General features: G+C 27.5%; 1 protein-coding gene across 1 annotated transcript in view; it reads right to left on the bottom strand.

Moving 5' to 3' along the window:
- The window catches only part of LOC111632718, a 120,486-nt gene that overhangs the window by 37,190 nt on the left and 56,420 nt on the right, over positions 1 to 26,876 (bottom strand). Inside the window, exon 4 of the mRNA XM_023377225.1 lies at positions 13,623 to 13,671. Coding sequence (XP_023232993.1) covers positions 13,623 to 13,671 — 49 coding nt within the window. The remainder of the gene's footprint in view (positions 1 to 13,622; positions 13,672 to 26,876) is intronic.

The raw sequence follows: 26,876 nt of genomic DNA, 5'->3' as shown, positions 1-26,876 counted from the left end.
GAATATACAGTACTGTACATACAGAATACAGACTGCCAGTCAGGCTGGCCCAATGCCAGCCACATGGAATCCCTAAAGTCACCCTATCTCCCCTAAAATGAGGACAGTAACAACCAAGTGTTATCTCATTGTTCTGACTAAAGGAAAGAAAAGTCCACTATGACACATGACACCTCATGTATGGGGCATCACATGTTTGTCAATGTGAAAGTTTCCAATAAACAATTAAATAAAATTGTTAATATTGTAATTTTAAAAATTTTTAATATTTGACTGAAACAAATGATTAATTTTCTTGTAAAAATGTGAAAGAATCATTTTTAAGAATCAGAAAAAGTGACAAGATTTTCTCAATTCCAATTTCTAGAAAATGTCTGCTTTTTCTGATTCATCACCCTATCAGTAGTTTACACGAAGGTTTTGTTTTCATTCTTGCAATATTCTCTGGGATATACATCATCATGGGTTATCCTGTAAAATTATTGTGTATGTAATATATAGTATACATACATACATGCAACAATTAGTGTTTAACAACACTAAAAAATAAATACTCAATTTAATTATATGGGCAAAAACAATCAAATAATATGCTGTTCAATACATTTTTTAGTCTAAAAACTATAAAACACATAGTAATGATTTCAAAAACTTTTTAACTTATTTTATTTAACAAGAATTACCTTTCATATGACAGAAAAATTATATTTGATAATTTTTTTATATTAAAAAAAAAATTATCCTTCTTTATAAAAGGCCATTTTATTCCTTAAATAAGATCAAGTATAACTATTTTTTCTTATAGCTGGATTTGAAAATTTCCTATGTTATAATAAATTTTACTTACCTAGGTCTTCAATATCAATTCTATCACATAAAGGATCTGCACTTGGAAGCTGTATAAAAAATTTTTTATCATTAATATACTGAATTTAAATTTATTTACAACTAGATTTTCAAATTTATCTATTAAAATCTATGGGAAAAAGTGTAGTTCAGTAAAAAAAACGAAACACATTTTTAAAGTTGATAAAATAATAATAAATTATTTTAAGTTACTGCTTAACCAACATTAACATTTTTGTTGAATGAAGTCTAATTTGTATTAGACCTCAGCCTACTGGAAAATTTGCAATGCATTTAGTATTTGTTCCTTTTACATGGGTAAATAATCTAATCAATACTTTCATTTTATTTCATTCCACATCACTGATTGATAAGTAAATAAATGTTTCATTGGGAAACATGGATAGACTGGCTGAGTTTTGCCAGAATAAAGTGCAAATTTCAATTGTAAGAAATAATGAAAAAGCTTGCCTCTACAAGATTGATTTATAAAGGGTTTACAGAAATGTGACACTCATTAATCAGGATCATACTTTTATAAAATATATACTTTCTGAACAATAAAACCACTTAAGAATAGAAGCTTGTATTTCTCTTTAAGTGATGATAAATTACAAACAACATAATAAGTTATTACAACTGCAGCAAAAGAAACCCAGTAATTAATAAAAATATACAATTTGTTTTTAGTTATTAACTGAATTACATAATACCATAATACATTTTCAATTCCTGCATTTCCTCAATTCTACAATGTATATGAATTTGGAATCAAATTATTAAAAATTTTTCTTCCATAAAGAAAAAACTTAATCAATTTTATTAAGTAACAAGTTAGAAAAACAAAAATTTCATGCAAAAGTATTGTCTAGCTGCTCTATTTCCATACTAAACAATTTAAAATGCTAAAAAAGGAATTTAAATTAAATGCTTTATGTTATCAGTAAAACTTATTTGAATTGATATGATTATGAATAGTACAGTCAAAAGAATCTATTATCTAAACCTTACAAACCTTTAAACTGCAGTCTATTTTTTTATAGCATCTAACATTTTAAGTCAATTAACTGACCATCAGGAATGTCAATGCTACGTACGGACAAGGAAGCTATAGACCAGAGCCTTATTCCAGGAATTTACAGGCCATCCATACAAGACGAGAGGTGGCAAAAACAGCTGTACTACATTGGAGCTACAAGGAGGTCATTAAAAGAAAGAATAAAAGAGCACAAAAGGAATATATGGAATGAGCAACCCAGTCACTGCACTAGCGACGTATGTTATAGCAGACCGATAAAGGCTTCGGTGAAATGGGAAAGAGCAGAAATAATACAAAAGATTCAGGACAAGAGAGATCTTAAAAATGCAGAAGCATGGCATATACACAAGAGCAATCTAGCAGGACAGACTATAAACTTTAGAGAATCCTATAAAGTCTCAGTGGCATAGATAGTGGATGCATTATGAATATATCAGCAAGGAGAAAAAAGGCATGGACAGTTAAAAAAATAGACATTAGTTGGTGCCCGTTATGTTATCACTTGTTTATCTATCTTTTTTTTTATTAATTTTTATTTTTTACTTTTATTTTCGTGTGTGTATAGCAGTGTATTCGTATATTTGTACGTTATCGGTCTATAGATTTTATTTATCTATTCACGGACTTGCACACTAGATGTTAAGAAAGTTTTAAAGTTAAAAACGTTCCATAATCAGTTTCATTCAGTATAAATCAAAAATTTTTTCCATTCATTTCTGATGAAGGTCAATTAATTGATTGAAAACATTAGATGCTATAATCAAATAGACTGCATTTTAAAGGTTTGTAAGGTTTAGTTATTTATTCGTAAGTGCAGTTACAGAAGAGAATTTATTATCAATGCTTAATGCATCATGTGGTCCACTTGCAATGACTTTTGACTTTTCTTTGACTGTAAATGTAATAATGCACTCTATTTCAGATAAATAAAAATGGATAAAGTATGATTTACAATAAATAAAATTACTATATTTTCTTGATTTTAATATAATTAAATAATTCACATAATGCAAAAAGTTCTTGGTTATTGCTTTGTTATTTATGATTAATAAGTGAAAAATAAATACATGAGAGAGAGAAACATCAGCATTCAATAGATTAAATTGCATTAGATTTAATGTATATAATTTTGATATAGATAAACTTTCAAATTTGACATCACTGCTCAAAAATCTGACTATTGAATAAACTTACTTTTTTTTGTTAATAGTGTTGCTTTGTTCCATTATATCTTAGACTCATTTAAATTAAATCATCATTACAAACAGATAATATATATATACATAATATGAATTTACATCAACATTAAAATATTAAATTAAATAAAAAAATAAAACTGTATTAAGCTTAGTCACATATATCAAAAAACCATTATTATTGATTGAATATTAACCAATTCTTCATTTTAATTCATAAAAAATAGTATTTGTATAATGACACAAAGTATAATTTAACATCTGCACAAATTCTGAATCTCCTTACTGACTTGTAAATATTTATAAAATAATCATATCTTTTTTTTATACACTAAAATCAGATCATTATTCTTTTACTATTGTATATCCAATTTGATTTAAGGTATTAATTCTTATAAAATCACTTTCAACAAATTACATGTATCTGTACATTAACTTTATTCAGCTGAGTGAGTGAAGCACATTTCTTTACACTCAAATGCCATTAGATTTTAAATAAACTCCTCCAATACCGCTTGACCAATCTTGACCAAATTTGGTATGGACCATGCCCAGGTCAGTAAATATCATAAGCTATTTGGAATCCTGATTAGCTTGTATCCTTAAGAAATATCATTGAAAAACTGTCAAAGATATTCAAGGAGATGGAAAATCTGAATAGACTGAAATAAACCAATAAACTAAACCTTGGTAAATCCAGCTAGAAATTTATTGAGAGTAATTAAGAATTTGAAAAGCTTGTAACTAAAGATGATTAGTGAAATCTGATTGAAAATATTATTATTTCAATAAATTTGTTGCTGGATTTACCAAGATTTAGTTTATTGGCTTATCCGTTACAGACTTAAGTTGGGACTGAGTACTTAAAAGCACACAGAACAGTTCCATTTTGTTAACAAATGCACGTCAATTCAATTTCTGATCAACATTACTAGAGTTTTAAATAATTTAATGTAACAATTAAATCTAAATTCTAGTTAACTACTCTATATTCATTTCTGTGTTCATAAACATTACTGGCTGGCAATACCAAACAAGCTTGAAAACTATTACATAGGAACTGAATTATCATTCTGAAACAAAGTTTGGAAGGAATCAAGTTTCCAAAATCAGCCACTAAATCAGATATTATTGCTTTTATTTTGAAAATACACTAAAAATCTAAATTTATGAATAAATCTTGCTCAGCTGAATTTGCAAGCATTGAAAACAATGAATGCAATCTTACTTAATATTTAAAACAATATATAGCAGTAATAACTAAGAAAATTTATTAACTTTACATAACCTATTAAAATTATCTTCATTTTGAAAGAAATAATAAAAATAATAGCCAATGTTAATCTGAATGTTAAAAATTTTCTTAAAAGTAAATAAATATTTATCAAACAATTTTTTATTCTTTATATCAAATATTTTTATTAAAAACAATGAATAAAAATATATGATAAAAAATTTTTTTTCACATTTATCATTTATACAAATGATCAGTAAGAAATTTATGAATCATTTTCTTCAGAAATTAAAAAATAAAAATATATTTATATGATTATATAGTATTTAAAAATTTCAGTTTCAAATATCAATTTTGAAAAAACAAATTTATCCTATTCATTCTATCTCTAACTGCATTACTATTTAACAAAAATTCACTATACCTTTAAAATGCAGTCTAGTTTACATCTGTCGAACGTTTTCGGTCTGATTCACAAACCTTCATCAGGATCGAATTATCAATCGAAATATATTTCAAATTTGCATAACGGAGATTCCAAACTGCACGTTCTTCTCGATTGCGCATGCTCATAAATATAATTTTATAATTTTAAAGTTGCCGCTTTCCATGCCGACGCTATTTTGTTCGATTCACGGAAATTTATATTACGCCCTTTTTCTTTGCTCTTGTAAATGTGCCAGGCTTCTGCATATTTTAGATGTTTTATATTTTTCACTTTTTGTATGACATCTGCCTTGCTCCATTTGATGTCGATCTCTGTTGGATCTGCTATCGCGTAATTGGCCAAAGCCGTGACTGGTTGTTTAAAGCTTACATTCTTTTTGTGCTCCTTCAATCTTTCATTTAATGATCTTTTAGTGGCTCCTATATAATNTTCAGATTACAAACAGGAACAATGAAATGTGATCAAATGTCAAAACAACAAACATTATACAGAAAGGAATCTGTTGCTATTGATTTTTCTTTCTCCCTATAGAATTTTAGCTATTAGGTTTATAGTAATCTACAATAGAAGCAACTAGAAGTTTTGAAATTAAATAGATAACTAACAAGATATTTTTATATCAATATACAAGAATAATTTTCAAATTTCAATATATATTTTACATTTCTTTATACATAATTTATTTTTTACAACTTTCACACAATTCATTCTTTCATAAAGATAAATAAATATACAAATTCAGATTATATATTTTAAAATATACAATTAAATTTAGTTTATTTTATTTGAACATTATGATTCATGCAACTGGAGACTAAAAAAATATGACATTTGCTAGATACAAATTATACATATTTTAATACTATTATTACCAAAAAACAAAAATTTTCCAAAGCCTAACATAGTGACCAAGTTATACATTTAACACTAGAATGGCCATGACTAAAACTGATGGCTTTCAATTATTTTTTACATTTGGAAGAACTGCAATTTTTATTCTATAACTTTTTCTAGTTCATATGAAATACAAAATTTTAAACTTACAGATTCTGATAATTTTAAGTTGAAACATAACTCCTTGAACAATCTTTTTAAATAATCAAAATAAAAATAATTCTTTTTTGAAAAGATTACATTTCTATAATTTTGTTTTCAACTCATTGAAAACTATATTGTAATATCATTTACTGTATTTTTGTTAGCATAATTTAGTCACTTGTTGAATTTCTTTGTAATATATCGTTGGTCATGTTCTTGTATTATAAATATAGAACCAGTAATATTCATAAAATTTTTCTTGAAATGTACAATAATAAAGACTTTCTGAAATATAAAAGAAATTCTAATCCTAAATTCAAACACTTTCCTATTGACGAATTTTGAGGATTTGATGAAATTCTTTACAATATATTTGAAATAAATAATCTGCTGCAGTATATTTAAGGCAATCAGTTATCAAATAATTTCATAAATTCAAATTAAATAATAAATATTTCAAATTATGTTTTAGTGTCTTTTCGTAATTATTCTTTTTTTTCAAAAAGAGATACCGGTACTTAAAGATTAATTGAGGAATTAATATATTTGCAGAATATTAATTGTCAAATATTCAACATATTAACAATTTTAAATAAAGGACGGGGTTCAAAAGAAAATCAACAATGATACAAACATTTAAAAAATAATTATCATAAAAAATATTTATCACTACTATTGCAAAAATAATCTGTAGAAGTCTGCAATATTTAATTTTTTTTTAAATGTGTATATAAATATTTAGAAAGCTTTATTATTTTCTTTCTTTATAAATAGACAATGAATAATAATAATAAAGCTTCATTCATTTTTAAAGAAAAAAATAAAAGCTGCAAAACAAAAATAATAAAAATTTTTCTAAAAATACTCCTCGAGCCAAGATTATTTACTATTAAACACACGCACTCTCTTATTCTGGAAAAAAATTAATACTATATTCCATCAAAATAACCTGTTCAAGGGTTCTCTATTCTCATATATGACATCTACTCCCTGATAATCCACCAGACCAAAATCTATATCATTTTTACCAACAAAATCAGTATAAAAACGGTTATTTATCTATAAAAAAAAACATGAAGATGTTACCAATTTTTTCTTTCCAATTTGATAATTGGCCAAATGACCTCCACTCTTGGTTGGCCTCATCTTGTCACAGGTCTTCACTCCTTCGGGATTGAGAAGACCCGAATAGCCGTCTCCGGAACCAGTCAGCCAGGCAATAGCCTTCCAAACTCCGGAATTAGCCAGTATGTCCGTCTTTCGTAAGATCACTGCGTTTCTTCAATCAAAAATGACGATCGAAGATGATAAGTCGAAAAAACAGCCTTACGTCATTTGCTTACATCCAGAACGGAGTTAATAGTTACTGACGTAATGTTATGTTTGAGGAGGCAACGACTGACCTTGTTAACTTTGGGGACGGATTTCTAGAAAACCTTCCATCCGACATTATCCAGATACGATCGATGTCGTTCGTTCAATGTTCGTCTGCGTTTCGCTTCGCGCGCCATCTGATGAAAGGATATTTAATCACTTTCTGACAATTATAATTTAATTTTTGAAATTTGACGATTTAAGAATTTTAATAAAATTATGTTTCGGAATTCGCTATTTAATAAAAAAATAAATATTTAACATCGGCGTAAAATAGAATCGGTGAAACACATCTTCGATTGTAACTACGTAACGAAATCCAATACGAAAACTATACATTTGTTTTCTCTCAGTTATACGTAAAGCGATGAAGTGTTTTAATAATCTCTCAGCGTGGATTCCGAGCAGTGATGAGATTAAAATGGATTTAACTGAGAGGCTGTTTAGTCAGAAATTAAACTGTTTACAGTTCAGATAATTACACATGCCTGTCCTATTTGGCTTTTATTACCGGAGATGTCTTTAGTGCTTTACATTGAACAAAAATGAACTTTTCTATAATTGAAGTTTACTAATATGTTATCAATGAAAAAAATCAATAATAAATTTTCTCTAATTTTTTTTAACTCTCTCCACCCTGTGAGCACTAAGAAGACTTTTTATCCTCCATTCCCATCTTTGGTTCAGCCAAGCAGTAATGGGGGTAACCAGGTTGTGAAGAATGGGATCCAAATATATCTAGATCAGACTAACCCTCTAAAAATTCCTAGGATTGCTCATCCAGGATTCCCAAAGTGATGGGTGCTGCATTATCTGTCTTGGCCATCTGGCTGTCTGGCCTAACTGTTAACAGAACAACATGGTTCTGACAGCATAAAATAGTTTTCCTGATACTAATAAATCATAATCCTTTTATGAAATGCTATGATAGAAACAGTGCCAGATAAGTTAAGCCATATAGTTTTATACTAGGCAGATCCAGAATAAAACTTATAAATCAAATCAATTTTTACCTACTATATGAATAGTAACACTAATATTAGATAAAGCTTGTAATTTAATGATGGAAGTATATATCAAATGTGGAAAAGTTGTATTTGTAGTATTTCTACAATTGAAACACTGATAACTGATTATTCTAAAATGTCTCCACATTAAATCTTAAACAGAAAACTCGTGCAGAAGTATTTATCTGGTATTCATTATTGCAACTTAATTCTAATGTTAAATTATAACAGGTGACTATAATTTCTGTTAAATGGAATTACAAATGAAAAAATTTTTGAAAAATTTTTATTGAAAATTTGTTAATAAAGTTAAAATAAATGAATGCATTTATAGATTTTTTTTTTATTTTTTAACAGAACAGCAAACAAAACAAAACTTGTAAATGTTATAAGCTTCACTTTCTATCACGGAACTTCTTTATTTGTTATTATGGAAAATACTGTATAAGCATATGAACATCAAATAAAAATGTGAAGATGAATATATTGATCATCTGCAACTTTAGTTTTTACTACATGTTGCATCATCATCATACTCAATATGAAATGTGTATAGAGTGGTATAGAGTCTAGATGCATAGGCAAATATACAATATTTAATTTTAATGAATGGCATTTTCAATATTGTTTCCTTCAGTAGCAATGCACATTTTGACACTGCAAAATTTTCATGAACATGATATAGTAATGCAGTATTTCTGTCAATGCTAGCACATTCATTTGCAATGAGTTATTTTAGATAATTAATATGCTGATTTTCACTAAATCAAAATTCTTCTTTAGTATACCCTACAACAGGTGGGTAACCTTTTCATCTGTGAATAATCACCAAATCTAAAATGCAAAATTTTCTCATATGACAGCCAAAGTTTTTGGGGACAAATTATTACTAGTCTTAATTACTGAGAGAATCTTTCCAAATAATCAAAAAATTCATATATATGTTACCGTTAAAGCTCGAAAGCCGTTAATGTGTACATTGCCTAGCTAATCTCCAGATTAACTAGGGTGGTCTGTTAAAGTTTCGAAAATTGTTTCATTTCTCAAATTACCTAGGTAATATACAGATGATCTAGGTAATCTGCACATTACCTACTAGGCACTCAGTAAACTGAAAATAAGATCTTTGCTGGAACAGCAGCAACGTTTCTGTACGCTTAAATTAACATAATGTTGTTTATTTAATTTTTGATATATAAAGAATGAAGTTAATAGAATCAAACAATCAACAAATTAGTTGATAGAATCAATTATCAATCAATTAAAAAACTGTAATACAAAAATCAAACTGTTTAAAATATTATTACAATTAGGGAAATGAATTTGCAAAACATGATAAAATTGTGCTTACTTATTAAAGCAATCTAAGGATTGGTGACACTTTGAATTACATAGCAATTGGTTTTTGCAATAAGCACACCTATTTGTAGTAAGTACACTTAGATTTTCAGTCACATTTTCTGAAACGCTGCCCAGTCAGTACCAAGGGATTGTTTTATTGCTATTTGACGTAAACATATTTCTACAGCAGGGACATCTTCTGTCATTAAAAATCTCTCTTCGCAAACACTGAATTCAGATTTTGCATATATTTGTTTTAAAATACCCGTTTTAGTACCAAGTTTATAAAAGCCATCCTCTGTTTTACTAAGAACCACAGCTAAAATTGAGCGTGCATCAGTTTTTGCTCTGTCTCATTCGGGAAGTAGTAGGGAAAGGAAACGAGAGAAACAAACTTTTGAACTTTAATAATACAGAAGCCGTTAATGTGCGGATTACCTAGGTTAAATGCGGAAAACTCTTGATTCTGCATGTTAACAGATCATCCTAGTTAATCTGGAGATTAGCTAGGTAATGTACACATTAACGGCTTTCGAGCTTTAGCGGTAACATATACACACTTTAGAAACTTGACAAATCCTTTATGAAACAAAATAAATATAAAAAGATGTTTGATATTTATTACTTTTCCAGATGCTATATATAGCAGAGGGAAAGTATAGTAATCAGTCAAAAAATGAACCCCCAAGATTTTTACATTTTTGAACTCGGGACCTTGAAATGTTGAGAAATGAAAAAATTGGGATTTTTTCTGTATGTATGAATGCTAATGTGTTGTGGGGGGAATGATTTTTTCTTCACCTTGTTTGAAGCTGAACTCCTGTGCATTTTGTCAAAAATTTCTGAAATTTTTCAGGGAGGTTTGTTTATTAAGGGGATTGATACAATTAAATTTTGGTGATTAAAGGCCAAGGGAACGGGGAGATAAAGGAAATGTATCTCAATTGGGGTCAGACTTAAGATTTTATTCGTTATTAGCATTTACAATCTTTTATAAAACCCATCCCTACCCTCAAAATTAAGCTTTTTGCCATTTTATAATAGTTAAAAATATGTTTTTTTTAATAAAATATGATAACAGATGATGCCACCAAATGTTGCTGGGAAGGTAACAACTCATTGATAAATTTTTTTAAGATGAGCCCTGTGCTAAAAAAGTTGTTAACATGCCAAGAGTTGCCAACCTCCTACATTAGAAGTATTAATCAATGGTATTAAGATCACAAGATCAAGAGGCCCTTTTCACAGTAGCATGTTTTCTAGTGTGGAAAAATCCAGTGTGGAAAAATCTTCATTCAATCAGCTTCTTACTACTGATTTTGTCCAGACTTTATGCCCTTAATGTAGCAAGGCAAGATGATACACTTAAATAAATACATGCCAGAAACAAAAAATCCCAACAGCAAGAAGTTTTACTAGGTAAATGAAAATTACATAAAATGATTATGTATATGATTTATTACATTGATACCAGTTTCAAAGGAATAACTCACAAGATGCATATACAATCCCACAACAAATGCAACAAATTAGAAGTTTCCAGTAGATGTGTGGAACTGTTTATAAACATTAGTGTCACTGTGAAAAGCTGTGGTGAAATTAACTATAACTATACCAATGCCTCAAAAATGACAACAAACTACATATCAGCAATTAATCCAGTTTGAATGGGGCCTTATGATAGGCTTTATTCAAACTGAGAGATGTGAGAGGGTGGATTTTCATTTCAAGAGATTGTGGAAAGAATGGGTAGAGATGTGTCTATCATCTACAACTATTGGCAGCAATATTACAAGAAAGGTACTACAGTAAAACCTTGCGTAACAAGCACCTCACAAGTATTTTGCATAACAAGCAAAATAAATTGTAAAAATTTGAGTCGTTTAATGAGCAATGTTTCGCATAATGAGTGACAAGGAGAGAGGAAATCCCAGATTGTGCACATGCTTCATCAGTCTGTGTTTAGTACTCGTTCCACTAGCATCTTAGTGTCGCTCATGATCATACATTTTTCCAAACTTGTGTTCACACATATTACGTATAAACATCGACAATCATAGCCTGTTATATAATAAACACGCCATCTCATACTAAATTTAATGACCAATACCAAATTAAATTTTAGAAATGTCTAAATTAAAAATTAATTGTGTTTAGTTTAGCACTTGTTCCACTAGCATCTTAGTGTNCATACTAAATATTAAAAATAATTTTATATTTATCAATTAAAATATAATTTTGTTTACATTTTTAACTATTTTGCCAACCACTGGCCTTGATTTCAAACTAGACACCCTGACAGTTCAATGTTAACTTGACTATAATTAAAATTTTTTAAAAACTAGCAAATTTATAAAATGAAATAATCAAATTTAAATTTTTTTTAGTAATCTTTTGTATGAAACAACTCAAACAATTTCTATACAGTGGGTAATCGGCTAACAAACATAATCTATCCAAGACTTTGTTCACTATCCGAATTGTTTGTTAACGAATTGTCGACTTATGATAGGTTTTTATGGGAATTTGATTAATTCATTCTGGAGATCCCAAAAAATAAAAATCATATACTTTCTTACTATGTTTATTTATATGTAATAATAAAAATACATATATACACAGTCTTGCATTTTTATTAGTCATGATTTTTCCATTTGTGGGGGTTAAAGAATCTGTCTAATGTCAGTTGCTTTTCTCTCTTCTTTAGGATTTTTTAGAAGTAATTAATAGCATTGTAATTGTAGACATATAGTATTCCCGACAGTCTCACAAATACTATAAAAGAATTGTTTCTGTCAGAAAAATAAAAGGCTGGAATTACCAAGGAAGAGTTTCAAAGTTCGGAGGAATACTATCTGATCAGCATATACCAGACTGAGCGTCAATATCAACGGCTCCTGCACTCCGAAAAGTTTCAGATTGTTGCCTGAAGACAAGGGAAGACCAACCAGTGTTCATTATTTTACATCGCTTCTTCTTGTGTTTGTTCTGTAAGGTGTTTGTTGTCCGAACATAAAAATCTTTCGCGAAAGTGTTCATTATCTGATTTGTTCATTAACCAATCACCCACTGTACTTATGTTCCAAAAGAAAAAAAGAGTTGCAATTAATTTAAAAAACTGTAAGGATTCAAAAAAATGCAGGCAAAAAAATAAAATCAAATCAATTGAAAATTAAAACAATGTTTATAAAACCATTTAAAAGTTAATTTACAATTTGAAAATTTCAAAACAAGTTAATTTTTACACAGACAGAATATACAGTACTGTACATACAGAATACAGACTGCCAGTCAGGCTGGCCCAATGCCAGCCACATGGAATCCCTAAAGTCACCCTATCTCCCCTAAAATGAGGACAGTAACAACCAAGTGTTATCTCATTGTTCTGACTAAAGGAAAGAAAAGTCCACTATGACACATGACACCTCATGTATGGGGCATCACATGTTTGTCAATGTGAAAGTTTCCAATAAACAATTAAATAAAATTGTTAATATTGTAATTTTAAAAATTTTTAATATTTGACTGAAACAAATGATTAATTTTCTTGTAAAAATGTGAAAGAATCATTTTTAAGAATCAGAAAAAGTGACAAGATTTTCTCAATTCCAATTTCTAGAAAATGTCTGCTTTTTCTGATTCATCACCCTATCAGTAGTTTACACGAAGGTTTTGTTTTCATTCTTGCAATATTCTCTGGGATATACATCATCATGGGTTATCCTGTAAAATTATTGTGTATGTAATATATAGTATACATACATACATGCAACAATTAGTGTTTAACAACACTAAAAAATAAATACTCAATTTAATTATATGGGCAAAAACAATCAAATAATATGCTGTTCAATACATTTTTTAGTCTAAAAACTATAAAACACATAGTAATGATTTCAAAAACTTTTTAACTTATTTTATTTAACAAGAATTACCTTTCATATGACAGAAAAATTATATTTGATAATTTTTTTATATTAAAAAAAAAATTATCCTTCTTTATAAAAGGCCATTTTATTCCTTAAATAAGATCAAGTATAACTATTTTTTCTTATAGCTGGATTTGAAAATTTCCTATGTTATAATAAATTTTACTTACCTAGGTCTTCAATATCAATTCTATCACATAAAGGATCTGCACTTGGAAGCTGTATAAAAAATTTTTTATCATTAATATACTGAATTTAAATTTATTTACAACTAGATTTTCAAATTTATCTATTAAAATCTATGGGAAAAAGTGTAGTTCAGTAAAAAAAACGAAACACATTTTTAAAGTTGATAAAATAATAATAAATTATTTTAAGTTACTGCTTAACCAACATTAACATTTTTGTTGAATGAAGTCTAATTTGTATTAGACCTCAGCCTACTGGAAAATTTGCAATGCATTTAGTATTTGTTCCTTTTACATGGGTAAATAATCTAATCAATACTTTCATTTTATTTCATTCCACATCACTGATTGATAAGTAAATAAATGTTTCATTGGGAAACATGGATAGACTGGCTGAGTTTTGCCAGAATAAAGTGCAAATTTCAATTGTAAGAAATAATGAAAAAGCTTGCCTCTACAAGATTGATTTATAAAGGGTTTACAGAAATGTGACACTCATTAATCAGGATCATACTTTTATAAAATATATACTTTCTGAACAATAAAACCACTTAAGAATAGAAGCTTGTATTTCTCTTTAAGTGATGATAAATTACAAACAACATAATAAGTTATTACAACTGCAGCAAAAGAAACCCAGTAATTAATAAAAATATACAATTTGTTTTTAGTTATTAACTGAATTACATAATACCATAATACATTTTCAATTCCTGCATTTCCTCAATTCTACAATGTATATGAATTTGGAATCAAATTATTAAAAATTTTTCTTCCATAAAGAAAAAACTTAATCAATTTTATTAAGTAACAAGTTAGAAAAACAAAAATTTCATGCAAAAGTATTGTCTAGCTGCTCTATTTCCATACTAAACAATTTAAAATGCTAAAAAAGGAATTTAAATTAAATGCTTTATGTTATCAGTAAAACTTATTTGAATTGATATGATTATGAATAGTACAGTCAAAAGAATCTATTATCTAAACCTTACAAACCTTTAAACTGCAGTCTATTTTTTTATAGCATCTAACATTTTAAGTCAATTAACTGACCATCAGGAATGTCAATGCTACGTACGGACAAGGAAGCTATAGACCAGAGCCTTATTCCAGGAATTTACAGGCCATCCATACAAGACGAGAGGTGGCAAAAACAGCTGTACTACATTGGAGCTACAAGGAGGTCATTAAAAGAAAGAATAAAAGAGCACAAAAGGAATATATGGAATGAGCAACCCAGTCACTGCACTAGCGACGTATGTTATAGCAGACCGATAAAGGCTTCGGTGAAATGGGAAAGAGCAGAAATAATACAAAAGATTCAGGACAAGAGAGATCTTAAAAATGCAGAAGCATGGCATATACACAAGAGCAATCTAGCAGGACAGACTATAAACTTTAGAGAATCCTATAAAGTCTCAGTGGCATAGATAGTGGATGCATTATGAATATATCAGCAAGGAGAAAAAAGGCATGGACAGTTAAAAAAATAGACATTAGTTGGTGCCCGTTATGTTATCACTTGTTTATCTATCTTTTTTTTTATTAATTTTTATTTTTTACTTTTATTTTCGTGTGTGTATAGCAGTGTATTCGTATATTTGTACGTTATCGGTCTATAGATTTTATTTATCTATTCACGGACTTGCACACTAGATGTTAAGAAAGTTTTAAAGTTAAAAACGTTCCATAATCAGTTTCATTCAGTATAAATCAAAAATTTTTTCCATTCATTTCTGATGAAGGTCAATTAATTGATTGAAAACATTAGATGCTATAATCAAATAGACTGCATTTTAAAGGTTTGTAAGGTTTAGTTATTTATTCGTAAGTGCAGTTACAGAAGAGAATTTATTATCAATGCTTAATGCATCATGTGGTCCACTTGCAATGACTTTTGACTTTTCTTTGACTGTAAATGTAATAATGCACTCTATTTCAGATAAATAAAAATGGATAAAGTATGATTTACAATAAATAAAATTACTATATTTTCTTGATTTTAATATAATTAAATAATTCACATAATGCAAAAAGTTCTTGGTTATTGCTTTGTTATTTATGATTAATAAGTGAAAAATAAATACATGAGAGAGAGAAACATCAGCATTCAATAGATTAAATTGCATTAGATTTAATGTATATAATTTTGATATAGATAAACTTTCAAATTTGACATCACTGCTCAAAAATCTGACTATTGAATAAACTTACTTTTTTTTGTTAATAGTGTTGCTTTGTTCCATTATATCTTAGACTCATTTAAATTAAATCATCATTACAAACAGATAATATATATATACATAATATGAATTTACATCAACATTAAAATATTAAATTAAATAAAAAAATAAAACTGTATTAAGCTTAGTCACATATATCAAAAAACCATTATTATTGATTGAATATTAACCAATTCTTCATTTTAATTCATAAAAAATAGTATTTGTATAATGACACAAAGTATAATTTAACATCTGCACAAATTCTGAATCTCCTTACTGACTTGTAAATATTTATAAAATAATCATATCTTTTTTTTATACACTAAAATCAGATCATTATTCTTTTACTATTGTATATCCAATTTGATTTAAGGTATTAATTCTTATAAAATCACTTTCAACAAATTACATGTATCTGTACATTAACTTTATTCAGCTGAGTGAGTGAAGCACATTTCTTTACACTCAAATGCCATTAGATTTTAAATAAACTCCTCCAATACCGCTTGACCAATCTTGACCAAATTTGGTATGGACCATGCCCAGGTCAGTAAATATCATAAGCTATTTGGAATCCTGATTAGCTTGTATCCTTAAGAAATATCATTGAAAAACTGTCAAAGATATTCAAGGAGATGGAAAATCTGAATAGACTGAAATAAACCAATAAACTAAACCTTGGTAAATCCAGCTAGAAATTTATTGAGAGTAATTAAGAATTTGAAAAGCTTGTAACTAAAGATGATTAGTGAAATCTGATTGAAAATATTATTATTTCAATAAATTTGTTGCTGGATTTACCAAGATTTAGTTTATTGGCTTATCCGTTACAGACTTAAGTTGGGACTGAGTACTTAAAAGCACACAGAACAGTTCCATTTTGTTAACAAATGCACGTCAATTCAATTTCTGATCAACATTACTAGAGTTTTAAATAATTTAATGTAACAATTAAATCTAAATTCTAGTTAACTACTCTATATTCATTTCTGTGTTCATAAACATTACTGGCTGGCAATACCAAACAAGCTTGAAAACTATTACATAGGAACTGAATTATCATTCTGAAACAAAGTTTGGAAGGAATCAAGTTTCCAAAATCAGCCACTAAATCAGATATTATTGCTTTTATTTTGAAAATACACTAAAAATCTAAATTTATGAATAAATCTTGCTCAGCTGAATTTGCAAGCATTGAAAACAATGAATGCAATCTTACTTAATATTTAAAACAATATATAGCAGTAATAACTAAGAAAATTTATTAACTTTACATAACCTATTAAAATTATCTNCTAAAAAACAATTTTTAAAACTATTTTAATTTTTGTGTAAATATAAATTTTTTTAAATGGAATTGTGTACATAAATATAATATTCTTAAGAAAAAAGCTGGCAAATACTCTTGCTTGACTTTCCTAACACTCAAACAGGAGGTTAAGGGGACTAGAAAGGAGGTCGATAATTTTTAATTATACTATGATAAAAAATTTAAAACAAAAGCTTAAGAGGAGTAATTTTGTTGAATTATGAAAAATTTTTCTATTTAAAGGAATATTCAAGTTTAAAAAAATTAATATACATTAGCACAAAGTTAAAATTGTGTGTGATGCAATCTGTTACAAGATTTTGTTAAAAAATAACTCTTATTTATTATTATGAAAAGGCAAAACGCTTAATTTTGAGGGTAAAAATAAGTTTTTAAAAGTATTGTAATGAGTTAAAGTTGCATTAAGTCCAAAACGCCACTTGAGATATGACATGAGCCTCACTTCCCTACCTTCTTCACCTTTACCCATCAAAATTTAATAGTATCAATATCCTATATAAAGAAATAACCCTGCTCCATTTTAAAATTTTTGGTTCATCTAGTCCTGAGATAAAATGCAAAACAGATATTAATACAGTTTTGAGCTTCTTAAGTGCTGAAATGTCAAGAAATGCAAACACCAAGGGTCAAAATTTGATGAATTGCCATACTTTTCCAATGTTATATTTTATAATAATAGCTGGAAAAAAAAATGTAAAATAAATCTCAAATATGTCTTATCCATTAAATGTTTTTTTAACATTAGTTAATTTTATTATTTCATTAAACATAAATTTAGTTGAACTAACTTGTTTTTTCTTACATTTTTGAACATTAGTATGTAATAAAGACTTCATAATATAAAACACTTCAAGGTTGTAGCAGAGTGTTTAAAGTTTGATGTTAAAAGTGAAATTAACTAACAAATTAATAAAGTTACATATTCAAAATATATTTTAATCATTGAAAATTATTCTTAATATTCATTAACTATCAATTCACTTAATATTAGCTTTATTATTATTATTTTGATCTTCATCCAAATTTCATCAAAGATTTTGTAATTATTGATCTAATTACTTTATGAACACACAAGAAAAATTGCATTCAAAATTTACAAACAAACAATTTTAATTATGTTAAAACTTATCATGCATTACAAACTCCACACTTGAAATGGATACAATATAAATTTAATAAAATTCCACTTTGAATGGAAAAAAACATGTGTTTGAGAATCAGATGCATACAACTGTTTTATATTAATCAAAGTTGCAAATACTACCAATTTATGAGTATTAGTGGATTGTGGATTTCTGATTATAAAATCTCAACTGTACTCTAAATTATGTGTAAACTAAGGTACTTTCTTCATTATGTAGAAAAAAAATAACATATTTTTAAATGCTTTCATTTAACTTGCTTTGTATCATGTCAGCAAATCTTGCAAATTAAATTTTATCTATTCTAATTAAGATAGATATAACTTTGAAGATCTACCTAAGTCTGACAATAATACATTTTAATGATGTTTCAGGGGATGGTTCAATCCAATCAACCTCCCCACTCCAAAACTTGTTACACACAAACAAATGTAGAATTTAATCATGTATGTAAAGTATATGGTGGGGTGGATGCAAAAAAAATTACCAATAAAATCATTTTTTATCATCTACAATATTAAAATTACTTTTATATTAAACTTTATGATTCTTGAATTTTTCTGGTCAAATCACAGGCTTTTTCAAATAGATATATTGAAAAGACAACTAAGAAATAAAAATTATTACAAAGAGTAAACTATATTTTTTTATTCTAAATTAATTAAAATAAGTTATTTACAATATCATCTAGCTACAAAAATATTCGAGTATCAAAAAATATAATTTTTTTATTAATAACTATTATTTCTTTTTCAATATACTACTATTTTTCTAACTTTAGCAATTCTTGTTCAAAAGTTCAGAAATTTGTTAATCCAGCATCTAATAATCCAGATTATCCAGTAATGTGGCACATGCCAAAAAGTAGATGATTTAGAATTGTCTGATGACAGTCTAGCATGCTAGTATTCTGAAAATTCTTCTAGTATTCTGCAATGGACACAGCGTGTGCCAGGTAACAATATGTTCATTAATTTTTTATGATTACACAGATAGTTCATTTACCATACCTTCAGTCTGATTAAAAAGCATGCATAAATATAGCATTGAACATTTCTTTATGCTGAACAAAATATACAGCAGTGTCTACAATGTTCAAATTACGTAACTCATCAAATTTTGTGAAAATACAAAATCATCATATACAGGTATACCTCACCTTATGTTGGTAATTGGTCAGTAATGGCACTTACTTTTTACTTACTGGAATTTACTTGTCACTAGGCTAAACTACAAATAACCATTCCCATTTCTGTATTTTATTTATAAATGCATTTTTAATAACATATGGTTAATAAGAAACTATTTTAAGCTTACAAACAAATAAATTTTACTTATTAATATAGTACAGAAAAAAAGTAATCTAAATTTACGAATACATAACTACATGTACATACATACTTGTAAATGTACATGTTTACAATTTGGCGATGTTTACAGTACATCACGGACTCTTTATTTGTGAATGTGGTTTGCTCTCAGACATTATAAAATAAGATGATTTTGTAAGGTTAAATAACAAATACAGTTATTAAAATTATTTTGCAATAGTAGAAAATTAACTAATTTATGTTAAATTTACCAATATCGAGTGGTGCTGACAATGATGCAAAACAGTAGATATTGGAACTTCCATGGAAAATGCCAATATTGAGCTCTTAAAGACTGCTAAATAAGACAACACAGAGTCACAGATGTTTTCATGTTTTGTTCTCTAGGATTTATGTTGATTATATTAACATTTACTGTAAATGTACATATTTTAATATGATTTTATGTGCTTTAATGCTTTTCTAGTAATATTACGACTTCAATATCTGTGGCGGACAGATGTAAAGTTGAATAAAATGACTTAAACTTGATTTTTATTTTTCCATATATTTTTTTTTGACAAATGACATATAACTAAGAATAACTTAACTCAAAACAACGTAACCCGAGGTATGCCTGTAATCCAGCACCACTTTGCTACTGCAGGTGGTAGGTGCTAGGTACAGTTGATTAACAAACATTTACTCTAACTTATTTAATTTTGCCAATGCATTGAATATTATATGTAATTATTATATTTACTTTGTATTAAAGTCATATTGTAATTGTCCTATAATATTTCATAAAATAATAGTTTATGCTTTTGCAAACAACAAAAAAAATATATGTTAATCCAATATGTTAGATACTGCATTACAGTAAAAAGTCAGTAATAATTCTATGCACTCAACTAAATTATTAACTATTATCAAATGAAATTAATTCTTATTACTTGTTATCAATCTTTATTTTTATGATTACAGAAGCAAAACTATACTTCACAAATATTTTTTATTACATGATAAAGCCAGATTTATCAGCTTGAACTCATCTAAGAATGGCAGCATAACTTCCTATTGTTAATCCAAATTACATAATATCTATGTAATTAATTAATGACTTTACTACTTGATCATTAGACAAATTTTTAATTAGTTATATAAATATTTTTAAAGCTTTTTAAAAATTATATTTATTTTAGCATCAATACAATTTTAGAAATTATCTCCCATAGTTTGTTTACTTTATTTTTCATGTTATGAAAACAAAATTTATCAGAGAATAATGTAAAATGGCAACTTAACTATTTTCAGTCTTATGATTTATTTTAAAAACTTCACAATCAGCACAAAATGATCCTAAATGACTGTTGATTATAACAAGTATTTTTAGAGAAATACAATAAACTTTTACATATGTTTTTGTAAAATATTGTATGGCTGTAAGCAAGTAGATAAATCTGTATTATTTCTCTCATATTCTATTTTAAACTTTTCATTGATTAAAAAACGAGTACTTATAACTCAAACAAATAAATTTTGAATATCTGAAATGCTACATATATATTTACTTTACCTTTATTTTGTTTGATCTCATAAGCTAGTAAACCATATTCTTTATCTTTAAAATTTATACACTCACTGTTTAAAAATTAGTATTTTATATATAAATCATTTATTTTTAATTAATTGTTTAATTAAAAATTATTCAGAATTAAACAAGGAGTTTTTGAGAATAAAGTATGAATCACTTGTAATGTATCAAAATACATTTATTTTTTCTAAATAAGAATAGTTATTATTTTCTTGTGCATGAATTACAAACTTAATAGACTATTCTTTAAACGAAAATAAAAAAATTATTAAAGACTATCCCAAAAATTAAAAATATTTTACAGTAGTATTTTTGAAATTTAAATCTTTGTATCCTGTAGGCCTAGTTTACATTTTTCATCAAAATAAATAAATTCAAAATCAATTATGAAAAAATTTTTGTATGTGTAATTACTTTACAATTAAATAGTACGATATATTTACAATATTCAGTCTAGAGTATATAGTAATTATAAATTATGTTTTAGAATTTAATTTTCATGCAAATTTGATAAACACAATTTAAATATGTTACAAATCCTTTGACATTATGACAGTACTATAATAGTAATTTATCATAATTAGATCAATAAATCTCTGAATTTCACTAAGTGAAATGTTCTCTAGAAAGATGACAATCATTTCATGTTTTATGCTTTATATAATAAACTATATAATATAATAAATATGCTTCAATCAATTAATCAATTCAATTTTGATTAAAAAAAATTAACAATGATAACTATATTCTGATATTTCAATTATTAAAAAAAATTATAACAAAACACAGACTATTGTTAAGTAATGAGGAATATTAAGATTGTGCTTCAAAGAATGTCAATGTTTGGTTTGGTGGAATATAACAATGCAATACATGGGCAATCTGCCATGAGAGATGCCTCTCAGGACAACTTTCTATGGAAAACTGGCCCTATTTAGGTGTTAGACACTTGAACTAAACCAGGAAAACTCCACATAGTCAACCCATTGGTAAGGTGCAAACCCACAACCAAGTATCAATGTTCAATAGTTTTATCAACATAGTAGTGAGCAAGATTGTCAGGGCTAGAAGCCTAAGTATACAAGCAAAGGATAACCACAACTGATTTTTTTAATATTTAAAATTACAAAAATTGTCTTAACAGTGTAAAAAATATTAGGTATTAAAGTAACATCAATTTCCAATTTTTGTTAATGCTAAGAAAGTTATAATTCACATTATATCTATCACAACAACAACGTCTATCATAAAACAAAAAAATTTATCAATATTTTTCAAATAAATATTAGTTACAATTGTTATATTAATTAAAGAATTTGCTCACACAAGTGATAGAGTAATGTATGCATTTACTGTGAAAGGCAATATGATCATGTCTCAGTTCCAGACTATTTCAATGCCTTTAACACTGTATTTAACTCTGAAATTACTCAGTCTTTCTTTAAACAAGCATAAAACGATGATCCCAAAATATTTCATACTATTTCAGAAGACCAATAGCTTATGATATTCTGATTTCATCAGAAAGACACTCAGTAAGGCTATAATCCAGTATTTTAAACACCATGTAGGCATACATTACAACCATATATTTAAAATTACAGTATTAACAACAGTAAATAAACTTTATAATAAACCAATCACCATACCAGGATATAGTGAATCACATACTCTGAACTGATTACAGTGTGCACATAAAAATCCATCAGGGAATCGTTACAAAACCTGATGAAGAACTTGGATGAAGTTTGAAAATGTTTGTTTTTGTTTGTTTTGTTTATGTGCACACCATAATCAGTTCTGAGTATGTGATAAACTTTATAATCTTTGATATTAATCTGTCTGTATTAATTTATTACAAATATGTCATAAAAAGTAAAAAAAAGCATTTATTGATTATTAAAGTTTATTCAATAGGCAATCAACCTTTTAAGAAGTCCAAATAAATTTTATTCTTTAGAATTCATCATTCCTTTTTAAATAGATGAAAAATAATAGTTAATATTGGTTAGTGAATTTAACATATTTTTCAAGCAGAATTTTATAACTTTTTTTTCAGAAAAAATATTAAAATGTTCTGTTGAAGTTACATTTGGTTTTCTAAGTTAAAGATGATAAAAATGATGAATTTTAAAAATGTTTTCAAATGAATAAATTTCTTAGAATTCTTAAAAGAATTGTTAAACTTTTTTTGGATTTAAACAGACAAACATTTGCAATTTAGGCATCATAATACACAGTAATAATAGCTTTAATAACAAAGTTCATTAAACTGTACAATTTCCCTAATTTTATAAATAATATTTACATAGTGAATATGGAACAGAGGAGTGTTTTTCTAAAGCAAGACTCAATTTAAGCAAAAAATTGATAGAATAAATTTATGTAATTTAGATTTAATAAAACTGATCTTATAAATGCTGAATAAGTTCCATTATTTATAAATGTCATATAATAAGTAAATTTACAATAATTCTACCATGCATTATGTATAATTATAAATAAGTAATTTTTTTTTACTCGTGATAAAAATGAGTTTGAAAGTTTGAAACCTAATTTAAAATCAAGTCTTGCTAAGTTTATTCAAAATTTTAAGATAATATATATATATTAAAAATAAATGGATTGTTTCAATACACTGAAATGAAATTTATAAGAAAGCAATTTCAATAGATAATATGGTTTGACAGCAATCATTGATCCATATCAAAACCATCATTTTCAATAGTCTGACTGACATTACTGCAGCTTGAAAAGAGGATTAAAGTTATTTCAAGTTATCTAACTCCACACATTAGCATTCTTTTTCCATTTATTACACACCTTCAAACTTCATATTTAGCCACTGCTTCAGATTATTCTTTATCACCCAATACATTGCTAGTTTCACTACTAAATTAATTAATCTATGAAATTCTCATTTTTTATAAATTATTGGTACATGTTAACTTAATGACATTTTTATAATTATTACACAAAAGATTGTTTACTTTCTTCATTTTATTCAGATAACTCCAAGTAGATATCAACTTCAATGGTAAAAAAAACCTTACTCAAAATTTTTTTTAAATTGTATATTAATTCGACATAACTACTTATTTGTAATTTATTATTTTTAAATGAAAGATATATTGATAATTCAAGACTCAGCTGAAAATCAAATAAAAGAGTTGAAAANACCTCTAGTCAAATTAATTAATTTCTAATATTTAATTATAGCCTTTACATAACCCAAGAATTTGGCATATTGTTTGGCATCTTCATCAAACATTTTATCTGTGATTTTTTTGTTTTCTGCAAATCGAATTCACATTTCAGGTTGGTTCATTCCATGCTAGAAGAAAAGATTATGATGATTCAAGCTTCTTAAGAATGTATATTGTATTTGTGTACTTTTCTTTGAATAAACGTTATACATAAAATATTTGAGTATTTTTTCGGCATGGAATGCATTATCATATTCTACATTACTTTTATCTTCCTGTTTTGCTTAATGAGTGTTTCGCATTATGAGTATGATTCCAGAATGAATTATGCTCGTTAAGCGAGGTTCCACTATATTATCAAAAGACCAGGATCTGGAAGTTCTTGGGCAATTGGAGAGAGAGATCAGCACATATGCAAGATGTCCCTAGCAGATCAGATGGCATCTGCAACAGAAATTTGAGCAGCAGTGGCATCCAGTGTTATCACAAGAACTGTTCAGAACCATCTACTGGAGTGTGTCCTCCATTCCAGGTGTCCTATAGCATATTTGCTGCTCACTCCTGCTCACTATCAGATTCACCTTCAGGAGTGTCATGCAAGAGCTAATTACAGGACAGAATGGAATTCTGTGGTGTTCACATAAACTATTTCTGCTTTGGTACCAGTGATGGACTTACATGCATCAGGAGGTATGGAGAACATATGTTGGCAAACAGCATCCATAATCAGTATACTGATCCAACTCTATTGTGGTCTAGGGAGGGATTTCTTATAACAGGACCTGGTGGTCCCATTCACCATGACAACAAATGTTTACATCAGAATGGTGATCAAACCTGTTGTTCTACCATTTACAAACAATATTCAGGGAGCTTGTTTCAACAGGATAATGTTCATTCTCATACTGTAGCTATAACCCAACCTGCTCTTTGAAATGTCAACATGTTTCCCTGGCCAGCAAGACGGCTAGCTCTTTTCCAATAGAGCATGCATGGAACATAATTGGATGACAGATCCAGGCTCACTCACAATCAGAAACAACTATTGTCAATCTGACCCTACAGGTGAAGAAGGCATGGAATATCATCCCATAGGATAACATCTAACACCTCTACAATAGAATGCATACACACATGGATGTCTGCATTCAACATGGCAATGTTTACAGTGGGTATTGAGATGGATGACATTCAACTTTCATGCAATATTCTCAAATATTGATTTGAGAATATTGAAAAGATTTTTATATAATAAAAAATCTTTTAACTTAAGAAAAAAATTGTTAACTTAAGCTAGTGTTTTCAATTTATATAATGGAAAATACATAGCATAATGGAATAAAAAATAAAAATGTGTCAAAATAAAATATTAAACAGCCTATGCTATAAAGCAGGGGTGTCCAGCCTTTTTGTTTCCCTGGGCCACATTGGAAGAAGTCATGGAGTTTTGGGCCACAAGTATATTTTGACCCAATGTTAATGTTAATGACCCAACTAGACATGTTAATGCTTAAATATACTTGTATATTTAAGTATTAACATGTCTAGATTATAGTAATAAGTATTAAAAGTTTACCACAAAAAAGAATATTTTTAAAAATTACTTTTACAGACACTTTCAATTTTTACTTAGAAATAGATAAATTCATTTATTATAAAGGAGACAAACAAAAATTTATTTGAAAAACACAAATATTTGTTTTATTTGTGTCTCTAATTAATAAAAAACGACGAAACATCATTTTAAAGGTTGCATTTTTATTCAACTAATATATTTATAAATAATATGTAGCCCAAAAAGTAGCCAATGTGCCAACTGATATTTTTTACATCAAACTAATAAAAGGGTAGCCAAATTTGGTGCAAAGTAGCCTAATCTTGCAACGCTGGAAGGAATACTAAATAAAGCTGGAGTTGAGACTCAAAGGAATATTTCTTTTCCACTCAAAAATAAAATATATATAAAGGTTTATGGCTCTGTGTTACTTCTTTTTTGAGTTTATGCCGTTGAAATAAATAAATAAATAATTAATTTAAAAAATTGTCAGTTTTGTGTACACGTTTATTGGGCCGCATTCGAACTTCCCTTGGGCCGTGGGTTGGACACCCCTGCTATAAAGTTTAAAAATATATTAAAATTTAATTCTTCAATCCATTGAGATATTATTAGCTATGTTTGTAAGTTTATATAACAAGCAATTATTTATTGTGACATCATCACAATGCTGGGCTGCAAATTTTAATCATATTTTTAATTTATTTAATTTAGAATATATGCTTTCCACCTCAAATTAGTAGTGTCTTGCCCCTGTACATCATACTTTTCTTGTTAGCAATAGAGTCTTGCTGATCATCTATCTAACTCCTTCCTACTCCTAAGCTTTCCATATATAGCTAGAATTTCATTTATCTAACACCTTTCTGAAGAT

This window comes from Centruroides sculpturatus, unplaced genomic scaffold (assembly GCF_000671375.1).
Source record: "Centruroides sculpturatus isolate CEXI.00-Female unplaced genomic scaffold, Cexi_2.0 scaffold839, whole genome shotgun sequence".
NCBI classification, from domain to species: Eukaryota; Metazoa; Arthropoda; class Arachnida; order Scorpiones; family Buthidae; genus Centruroides; species Centruroides sculpturatus.
Note: the sequence above shows the minus strand (reverse complement) of the source record. Positions and strands in the feature narration are given on the sequence as shown.